General features: G+C 44.8%; 1 protein-coding gene across 1 annotated transcript in view; it reads right to left on the reverse strand.

Annotated features, from left to right (window-relative positions):
- F13A1 (coagulation factor XIII A chain) overlaps positions 1–8,626 on the reverse strand; it is a 56,589-nt gene extending 47,963 nt beyond the window's left edge. Inside the window, exons 1-2 of the mRNA XM_010166253.1 lie at positions 8,479–8,626; positions 2,621–2,809 (exon numbers count right to left, since the gene is read on the reverse strand). Coding sequence (XP_010164555.1) covers positions 2,621–2,809; positions 8,479–8,626 — 337 coding nt within the window. The remainder of the gene's footprint in view (positions 1–2,620; positions 2,810–8,478) is intronic.
- Between the last annotated feature and the right edge of the window lie 2,700 nt (positions 8,627–11,326).

The raw sequence follows: 11,326 nt of genomic DNA on the forward strand, positions 1-11,326 counted from the left end.
TGGAATTAGGTGGCTTTAAGGTCCCTTCCAACCCAAACCATTCTATGAAATCCACTGGTCAGACACACAGAGAACTCCTCGGTAATGTCATTTTACAAAAACCTGATGGTATTTCTTTGTGTCCATCACTTTAATCGCTCAAACTCAGCACTTTCCTAGGAAGTATATCCCTTGTTTCAGTGCAAAAAGCTTCTCTGAGCTCAAGCTGCCTCTGTTATATGGCTGTTGCCTGAGCCAGCCCCTAGATGTAGCGCCTGTCTGGCTGTACCAAAGGGTAGGATTTGCCTTCCTTGTCTTTGGTCATCATAAAGTCAGAGCCTGGTCTAAGGGGAAGAGTTAACAGAGGAAGACAAAAAAAATCCAGAAGATAGTTCTTCCCATTTTGAGACAGCAGGGCTAAGCTGCCACCTGGAGGTGCCTGCCTCCCTCCTCTGCTCACAGAGACAACAGCTTTGGGACTGGGCTCTGGCATTACCAGAGGTGAATGCTCGCTCTTCAGACAGAGGAACAGAAAAAACCTGGTTGTAAATGGTCATGTCTCCCCAGGAAAACAGGTTTGAGAACACAGCACTGAAACCTTGAGCACTCAGTACCCTTTCCTAAGTATAAGAAATCTCCTTTTTCTCCCCTTCAGGGCATTAAATATTGGACTTGCCAATAAAAGGAGAAGTAGCAAGAGTCAAGCAGATAATCTCTGAACAGTTTCCTTCTCCTCTGTGGACTGTTTTTGTTTTGCTTTCTGCTGCTAGCCTCTGAGAAAAAATGTGCTGTGTTTTCACCACATGTGGGTAAAGAGAAACATTTGTGGAGCACTGAATATTAAACAGTTTCTAGAAGAGGAACTTGAACATCTCCCAGTTGAATCTCTGTGAGCTACATCCCTTGTAGCAAGAGGGCAGTGGTGCTCACAGAAGCAGACACTTAAAAAACAGGGGAGGACAACAGCATTCTATAGATCCTGTATATGCAGCACTTTCCTTCAGCTGATTGCCAGCCACCACACATGGGACACCAGCATTTTACAGAAAGGACAGTAACAGCAAAGAACGGGGAGGGGAAGTCAACCACAGACTCAGGGCTGTCTCCAAAGTCATAATTCAGAGCTGAGTTTGTGGCAAAGTCTCCCCTAGCTCAGGCTGCATTTAACCCCACTCCTACCGTGGCTGAAGATGAAGGGATTCGTATCCATGCTTAGAGATTCAAGGTACAAACCATGGACAGATGTGTTAGGAAAGAACAACAGGAAAATAAGTGAATATATTCTCTTAAGTGGACTGTGCACCATCAAAAGAAGTGTTAAATTTCTTCTTCCAATATAGAATATCTGATTAAAACAAATGCAAACTGCACACAATGCAATAAAAAACAAATGTTCCATTTTCCACTTCTTCTTGCTACAGCTGTTTGTTTTAAATGTATAAAGATTAAGGGAACAGTCTTGAATTTAATTAAATCCCCAAAGAACTAATGATATTTATGCATATTAAATTTTTAAAGGCACTTGTGGCTGTTCAGCCAATCAGTCACTGGACTGTCATAACATGCCTCCCAACCCTAATTTAAATTAGAAAGAAGAGACTCATGAAAAAAAAACGTGCAGACAGTAACCTTTTCACTGCACATATGTTTAAGAGATAAACACCCATCTAGCTTTAAAAGGCAAAGAATCTAATATAAATGACCACATCATCATAATTCTACGGTGGAAAAAAAAAAAAATGTTACAAATTTTGGAACCGCATCTCTCAGGAAAGTAAATTAAAACATCAATTCAAACCTACTTTAAAGAGTTTATAAGAGGAACATTGACACCTTAACACAGAAACTCACAGAGCAATCTAGATGAAGCCAGGGCTTTCCCGGATCTGCAATGTAGGGTGCAGCATTTGGTGGGGCCATCTTTGGAGCACAGCAAGAAGCCCCACTCTATCATTTGCTTTTCCCCTTCTCTAGTGGGGTCATGCCCTTCTCTAGTCCTGTACCTTCAATTGGTACATTAGGACCTGGGTCTCTGATGAAGATCGCTCGGTGAGAAGAAAAATGCTTTCTTGCTCTTTTTGCAGTAGATCAAGAAAACCTCTGATGTGGCCCTGAGTAAGCTACCACCTCTGAACTGTCTCCCTTGTTACCAACTTGGCTGTAAATGCAAGCTGCAAAGTTACAAGGTCTCCTTCCACCCTGAGTAATTTTTCCCTCTTGTGTACTCAACATGTTGTTATCCAGGATCATACATAGTCATCTCTCCCACCCTAAACAACACACTCTTCCTCCCTGCATCTCCTAAATGCTAATAAAAGGTGTTTCCCATTCCATCTACCTTTCAGCATTGCCATATAGCATTAACCAGAGATAACTTGGAAAGCTCAACAAAGTACAGCTTCTTGCTAAACAGAAAGCCCCAAATACTGCTCCTTCTCTCACAAGAAATTCTGCTGACTTTCTCAAGTAAGGATTCAGACCCTGTTTAGAAAAGTGCTTCCTTGCCTGCGGTTAACCCTATTTTTATGGTTTATCAACCGTAATAGGAAAAGACCCAGCCATTAAGTACTGCTGTGTTCCTGTTTATGAGAGACTTCAACCTTACTTTGCTGATATGACACAGCCTTTGCTGGGCACTTACCTATCAAATACTCCAGCCAGAACTGGTCCGTCTCTGGCTTGTAGGGTCGATTGAAGTCAATCTGGATTTGGAAATGCTGTCCCCGACGCACTATCAGCTTGGGGTTGTAGTACTTGTCGGTGTGGTGTTCCTGCTTGTTAATCTCCTGGGGATCCTTGAACATATGAATGTCCACAACACGCAGGTAATCTGCAGAGATACATAAATGAACATAGAGGGAAGAAGTCAGTATGTTGGAACGTCAATATTGATACAATGGAGCATGCTGGATCTCTTTGGGGTTTACATCCCCCTGGATGAGCCAGGATTTATGGACTGATGCTTCTCTGTTCACCTGCCTTTTTCACAGAGGCTTCAAGGTTTCTAGTGAATAGTGAAAGCAACTGCAGAAAGGACAGGTTGTTATGGGTGGGAAGCTGAATGTCCCCAAGGAGAGCTGGGCTCCATCTTTCCTTCAGCATCGTCTTCCTGCAAGTCTGGGCCTCGCTCTCACAAGTTTACCAGTGCAATCAGTGGGGCTTTGACAGTTGTGGCTTCATGTTTCCCTTCTTGCAGCCCTCCATTTATAAAATGCAAATTCACAGGGGTTTTGTGATGCTTAAATGCATTAATGTTTCCAAAGCACTACTACTATCGAGCGCTGAAGATCCTGTGAGGCAGTTAATGATCTTGCATTCAGCTGAGAGCTTGGATTGTCTCTATTAAATAAGGTTTTTGTATACTGTATGTGTCTAGACTCAGCTTCTCAATACACCTCCACTGCTATTAGTATCTTCTTATGAAAACTAAATATAACATTACAGTATATAATTACAGCATAGAGTTACAGGCAAGCAGCAGTAGGTATCTATAACACGCACAGGCAAAGCTTCACTCCCTTCAAATTAGGGCTGTCTACAGGGTTATAGCCTACCACTTCTAGAAGTTAGTCTGCTCAGCTAGTGACCAGTGTGGGGTGGCACTGGGATAGCCAAAGGCATTTGCAGTCACCACAAACTACATGACTGTACCATACCAGGAATCTTCACAAGAAGAGTGTTCTCACACAATGAGCAACCACATAAAAATGAACTGGACATCATTCTTTTGCCTATATGCTTGGGAAGATAATCATGAAACCTCTGCAGGAAGACCATTACTGCTCACCACCAGGAGAGTGACGGAAGAGTAAAGCTTGATTTGCAGCTCTCAGCTTGTCTTTCCAGGTGCTGACAGTTAGAAGCTAGCTAATTTCTGCATTTTATACTGACAGTGACAGAGCCTGGCAAAAAGAGGGGCACATTTACAGCAGTTGGTGGAGCTGTGTGTACTCATGATGGTGGCTAATTTGGCCTGCTACTGAGTACACTGCAAGCAGAAATGATGTGCTTGGTGAATGAGACAGATATTCAAGTCCCCGAGGGCTGAACATGGTCCATTTGACAGAAGCTCAGACAACAGCTTTACATACTGCTTTTCCTTGAACCAGGGAGACACTGCACAGGAGTTGGCTCTGGACAAACAGCAGAGCAGCTCCCTCTCAGGTGTGTAGCCTCCAGATTATAGCAGTGTATGCATTAGCCCTGCCTTTCTACAGGGACGTGTTCTAGACATCAGCAGAGCCCCACAGGCAGCAACACCCCTGGATGTTAGTGTGGTCCTTCTCCTGCCCTGACCAAGCCACCCAACCTGGGTTCTGGGTGACAGCTAACAGGAGAGGGGGAAATGAGGGCAGCAGGAGCAGGTCCCGCTTGTGGATTGTCACCATCAGGTACCTAGCCCTGATCTGTGGGACACAGAAGGAAAGGAAACTGCCTGAGGACACAGCATGATAAGGATCCTTTCATGGAAAAGCCCTGAATAGCTGAACCCTAAACGATCCACCTCCTGTTCACCTTAATCTACGGAAAGGCTGGAACGCCCTGTTCAATACTGAGGCAGGCTTAAAGCCCCATCGCAATGTTTTTGTTCTTCTCTGCTCAATTCACCAGGCTTCTGGAGTGACTTCTGTAGATCCCCACTGGCTTTAGCACTGGCTGAAGTTAGAGATGGTTTTTGTGTGAAACATTAAATGTGTTTGCTCAGAAATTGTTCTTATTACCCCTCTGTGAAGTGGGGAATGTCTTTGCCTCCCTCCCTGCAAAACTTACCAATTCTCACTCACAATAATGCTGACAAAGCTCACAATTAAATTACACAAGGCAGGAATTTCCCAGAAGGATGTAAAGTGAGGGCATGGGAGGATCGTCCCCGTTATCTCTCCCACCCCTCCCAGACTCAAAGCACTGCGTGTAAAAGCTGCATATCTTGGGGCTCTGTGAGGGATCAGTAAGTTTGTCTCAGCTTCTCCCTCCTTCCAAGGAGACATAAAATTGGAATTGAGGGTTTTTATTGTGTTTTCATCCTGTGTTCTAAAATAAAAAGGCAACAGTGACCCTGCCCTTCCTTCACATGTTAGCCCCTTCAAGGAACTGCAAAGCTAAGCCACCTTGGGCTCTTAATTCAGCATTTGCTTAATTTCATCTCAAGACTTTACATGGCTCCTGTCAAAACACAACCGTACACATCTGCAGAAAACACATTTCACTTTCAATCTCAATATTAAAACATAAGTTGATCTTGCCAGATGAAGATAATCTGTGACTGAACCTGTGTTAATTACAGTAATGGTAATCACGGAGGACAAAACATGAGCAGGGCAATGGGATATGCTAACACCATCACCAGAGTATGACCAAAAGGAAAGGTCCAGGAGCTCTGCATGTCACTGCTCATCTGTTTGTGAGGGACAGGTGGCCATCAATGGCTCCTTTGAAGTCAGGTCCATTTGAGAGTTTCCCCATAGCCTGGTCTGCTGTTTAGTGCAAGGAGGTTTGCTGCATGAGAGGCAGCAGTCTGATGCTTTCTTAAAGCTTTTGCAATGTTAAGCTTGCATGGAAATAAATGAGCACAAGCTTAGGCTGTTTTTCAAATAACAAGAATAGCCTTCAAACATCGGGCTTTCTTGCGGGACCACAAAGGGCTCTGGATTACAAATGGAATAGCGTGAGTTTCCAAAGGAGGTGTCCACCACTGCTAAAAGGGGAAGCACGATTCCCTGGTGAGTCGCCAACCTTTGCAAAGGAGGGTGCGTGGGGAGCTTGCAGACCATGGGGCTGCAGTGCTGTGTCCTCCCACCGAGCGGCTGTAAGCACCAGGCCCACTCGTAACACATTGCAGTGACGTGAGCTGGTGAGGAAGAGCCAGGGGGGAGACACGGCACAGGCGTTTTCACAGAGACACAGCCTTCTTGCTGGAGAAGGACTCAGGGGCTGCATGTCCTCCTCACTGAGCATCTCCTCCCACAGCAGGCAGCCCACTGACCCGGCTGGAGAGGCAGCTGTCCTGGCAGCCTCTGCTGCTCGCTCCATATGTGATTCAGTCGAGTAGAAGTGGGTGTCAGCAAAGAGCTAGTCAAGCACAGGGTTTTACCTCATCCTAGAGTAGTAGCTAAAATAGGTCAAATGAATCACACCCTAAAAATGCCTATTTCTCTCTGTTGGCTGTCAAGGGAAACAAGGGTGACTAGCTCAGCTGTAGACACCTACACTGCACAGATCAACGGCAAGATTCAGTTAAATTTAGGCACCTAAATGATGCGAGCCTGGTATGTAACCTCTCATTATGGCCAGTTCCTTCTGCCAGTGGAGCTGAAAGGTACAGATCACCCTGGAAGTGACACTCGCTGCCTCTCTGGACAGCCTGTGCCCTCAACTCCCCTCACTGGGTGGTTTTGTGTTGACTTTAATCTGACACAGGTGAAGACAGTGACTTTTAGATGTTTATAGCAGGTATCCAATCCTACCCCAAAGGCTAGAAAACACCTCAGCTGTAACAGCAGGGATAAAAGCATTTGCATTTTTTTTTTTCAGTGTGCTATGGCAATGAAATATGGGAATCACTACAAAAAACTTCGGCAACCCAGAAGCGTAGAGGTGTGCGGAAAAAGGGGAAGGAGGTGGCACAAACAGTCCTCTGCAAGGATGTGCTCGTGGTTCCTGAGCTCTGCCATACTCTGTCACTCCTGCTCTGTCTGCTGACACTCACTTTATACCCCAAGCACAACACCAAGTGCTCTGGGCAGGTTCAGCTCCTGAATGGAAGTCCCAGTCTGAGCTCCATTGGGCTATAAACATTTAATGTGGTCTGATAGGTGATTGAAGCATCCTACCCCAAAACAGTGTACCCAGGGACCACACTTGCATCAGATGGGCACTGAAACAGTGCTTCAGCCCTTTCCCTTCAGGTCACCACTTCCATGGTGTTGGTACAAGCATTGCAGAGCTGAACCCCACAGCAGAGTTGATCCAGCGGTACAAAGAGAGTTTTGCTGTTATGGACACATTTGGTTTTCAGCCATGCCAGTCACATAGCCAGGCCTATCCTATGGCCACACAAACTCTTGCTTTGGACAAGGGCTGTTTTTCTCATCAGCAGCATCACTTTAAGCACATGTTGGGTTCCTGACTCAACTCACCTGACTTGACATTCCTAAGTTTCTACTGCCTTTCTGAAAAGCAAGAGGCTCCCACCCACCAGCACTGCACTCATTCACGGTCTGATGTGAAGCACATCAAAAGGAAATAGGAATCTTTCTCCTGGTACTGGTAGGCTTTAGCTACAGGCTGCATTCTTTCTAAGGTATCCCACACCCTTACATATCTCCAGCTTTCGTGAGCATATAGGGTTTGAAATAATATCCAGTCAGGACCTGCATTGCATTACATATGACAATTTAAACACACATACTTGCCCCAGAGCTACAGGGTTCAAGCAAAGTTTCTACAGTCTTAACACGTCAGCTGGTTTGCTCAGACATTTTTTAAGACATGCTTATGTATTAAGAAATGTGTATTAAAACAGGGGTCGGGGGGTACGTGTGGTTAAGGCACATGTTTAGGACTACAGAAATAATGCCCTGCAATAAAAAATTGAACTTGTCACTTAAAATCTCTTTGTCTGTTTCCCAATATTTAAAATGCAGTAATTAATACTTGTCCACATTCATGAAGCACTTTTTCAACCCTGGATGAAAAGTCCCATACAAGTATTAAGTATTATTACATCTGGCTACCCTGAATTGTCACGTTCAACAAGTTTGGCTATTCATTTCAAACAGACAAAAGTTAATGTCTTTTGGTTGGTCAACTCATTCAGGAGCCAATCCCAATTTCATTTGAACCAAATCTTACCTATTTTTTTCAGGTTTACTCCAAAGTGTTGGCACTGAGAATATTGTTTGATTTGCTCAACCCCTACCATGATATTTTTTTCTCTCCCCAACCAAACAGTTGAAACATTTTTCACAAGGGAATAATTAAAAATATGGGGATTCCTTTTAGTTTCACATTCATTTTTATAAGTGAGCTGAACACTAGCGAAAGTTTTCCCTGCCAGCCAGCATTTTACAACATTTTCACAATCAGCTTAAGGCTGTACAAACCAGCAGGGCCATTAAGAGGTGAGGCTCCTCCTGCCCCCTTCACCCCAGTTGCTGCCACAGCTGTTCCTGAAGCCAGCAGGTCCTAAAGTGACTCTGTCATTGTGATTAAAATGAGAAAACGCATTCTTGCCTTTTTTTAACCACTCCCACAGTTCAAGATGAGAACTGGTCACTCAGCTTCTCCACTCCTCAATTTCCCTGCCCATAACCTGTGGTAATGCAGTCATACTTCCATGCACATGGGTGTTCATAGCAAGTTTTTTTATGAGCAGTAATAAAAGTTATCTGAGATCAAAACATGGAAGGAAAAAAATAGTTTGGTTTTAACTCACAGACCTGGACAGAGGTGACTATGGAAGATACAAAAATAGACTCATGTCTTAATTGTACACAGTACCTTTTGGATTAAATCCTCTAGGTACCAATCCAAAAGCCTCCATCTCAGGGACCTCATTTTCTTCATCATTGGAGCTGCTTGATGGGAGGGCTCTTCTCCCATTCAGAGGAGGTTTCTTCTCTTCATTGGTGTTTGTTGTTTCAGACATCCTGTATTAAAAATGTTGCAATACCATGAAAGAAAGAAAGAGTGCAAAGAAAAAGCAAACAAGAAAAAGCGTGGCACATGTAAGATGGAAGAAACCAAAAACAGCGTGGGGTGCCAGCGAGCTACACATTTTTAGACTCACATAAATAAAAATTGAGAAGCAGAAAACATCAGTCTCATGATGGAGTACAGCTCTCTAAGGATTGGAAGGCATTTTATGTTTGTCAAAACACATGAATAAGAGAAGAACGGGGGCAGGAGAAGGAGAGGGAAGCCTAACACAGAAGTATTTGCCTAGAAGAAAAAGGGTATTAAAAACATAAGGGAGTTTCAGGTAAAAGAACTAGAAAATCATTCACTCTTCCACCCTCCAAAACAGCATTATTGAATCCAAAATAGCACATTGTATTTCCAGAAAGTGCACCACACACTACATCACTGATAAAAATTACATTCTAAGTTATACTGCAATCATCCCAAATACTACAGTCTGTGGATGATTACTAGAGGATTGTATTTTTGTCCCTATGCACACAAACACCCAACATCTAAAGGGCTAACTCCTGCACCCAGAAAATCCACCTTTGATAAAGAGAGAGAGAAAAAAAAAAGAGAGAGAGGGGGGAAAAGGAAAAAAAAAAAAAAGAAAGAAAGAAAGAAAGAAAAAAAAAGCACTTATCCACTTATTTCTCTTCCTCTCCCTTAATGACCTTAAGGGAAATCTCAGATGTAGGCTGATCAGAAACTTCTCTCTGAGCTAGTCAAAACTGCTTTCACATCTATTTCAGTGTAAGCATGTAGCAATCAGAAAGCTATGCCACCCTTCTAAGAAAATATTAATGAGAACACAACTTCTTCCCAAAGGTCCTGAAAACAGCAATTCAAATTGTAGCAATTATTTATAGCAGTAAGCTCTTAAAGAAAGTTTTTTAGTTAGCAAGGGTACCTGCTTTTCAGATAGTCTTTTTAAATTTTTTTTTTCTTCGCCCTTGCAGAATTTCTGAAGTGCAACAGAAGCCTGGAAAAAGTTGGGGGCTTTTAAGTAATCGCTGTATATCCTCCTCCCTCTTGTTGCAATAGGACAGTGCTGAAAGGGTTGCCAAGCCCTCCCCACACCACCTCTGAAGATCTGCCACCGTTGCTGGCATGTCTTTGCTTACTCCCTTCCTCTCTCTGCCTGCCTCACCCCAACCCCACTCACCAGGACCATTTCAGTGCACTTGGGCTAAGGAAACAGCTCGGGGGCTGAAGTTTCAGTTCTGAGTGAGAGAAAGTAGGGGTGCTCATGGTGCAAGGGCATATAAAGTGTGAGACAGGAGAGGATTTTCTGAGGGACACAGCCCAAGAAACCATGCTTACCATGTTACCAGGCTTTAATGGTGTCTCTGTCTCATGGCGCCTGCAATGCAACTTCACACGCTGGTATTCAGAGTACTGCCACGCAGACAGAGCGACGGTTCCCCTGCATGGTGTTTCATGGCAGTCCTTTCAGAGGACTGTGAGGAACACAGACATGGAGAGTTCATCGGTGGCCCTGTGGAGAGGACCTTTTTCTTGAGACCCTGTGAAGTTCAGGAGAGTGAAGGTATTTTACACCAAACAGCTATGTGTGGGGCAAATGACCTTCAGCTCTTGCCCAAGATAAAATGTGCATAGTGATACACAACCAGTGTCTGGGGCAGTACCCCATAGAAGCATTTTCACTCCATGTCAACTTTGTTCAGTTTCACCAAGCTCTAAGATAACTGGGGACTGTGTGCCACCTCCTCTGTCAGACACAACTCCACAGACCAGCAGAGTTACATGGAGAAAAAGCAGTGTAGGGGAAAGAATTGAGTCCCACTGTCCTGCCAGCCACTGTTGTTTGGCTGCAGAGGTGCAAGTCACCTACTAGGAACATGCATAGGCAGGGGAGAGCCCCTTTTACACACATGGGACCAGCCACGGGCACTTATTTACCTCAGTTGCATGGTAGACGAAAGAGTGAGAAGACACAATAAAGAGGACTCCACTCTCTTTCAGCCAGCTATGGCTTTCAGGCCCGTAATATCAGTGAGGCATGAAACCTCTGCTGGCTTAACAGCATTGAAATCAAGCCAGGAGGCAGAAGAGGAGAGAATCAGGTCATATTGCTGTAATGGGAAGCAACAAGTAAATCATCTGGAAGACAGGACCCCCATCCTGGTTTCCTGAGGATTTCCCAGTAGAGGCCACAGCCATGGTGAGGTAGGTCCACACAAGCCAGGACACCTGCATAGGGTGGGGCAGAGATGCCAGCTGGGGACCAGGGACCAGCATGGCCTCATAGCCGGGCTAGTGAGCCTGCTAGGGCTTGCACTACACTGTCTCACAGCCAAAGGGCTCGAGCTCTCCGTAGCAGGCTGTTAGGCACATAGCACAGAAAGCCACCATCCTGGGGACTCCCCTTCCCCTGCCCTGCTGCCCCAGGACCGCAGGCACCCCATGGGGAGAGATCCAGTCCTGTCACTGGCATCCTGAGCTGCAATTTCCATTGACTCACTTTTAGGCAGATGGGCCCTGTGGTAACCATCTGGAGGGCAAGCAGCACCCCTGGTACCCGAGAACACAGTGAGCTTTCTGGGGGAGGAGGCTGGTTGCTGATTTTCTTTTATTTTTTTTTCCCCTTCCACCCTGATTTCAACATGTCATGGTGTGCTTTGTGCCTCTCTCTCCACTTCCA

The sequence above is a fragment of the Antrostomus carolinensis genome, unplaced genomic scaffold (assembly GCF_000700745.2).
Source record: "Antrostomus carolinensis isolate BGI_N321 unplaced genomic scaffold, ASM70074v2 scaffold1094, whole genome shotgun sequence".
Lineage (NCBI taxonomy): Eukaryota > Metazoa > Chordata > Aves > Caprimulgiformes > Caprimulgidae > Antrostomus > Antrostomus carolinensis.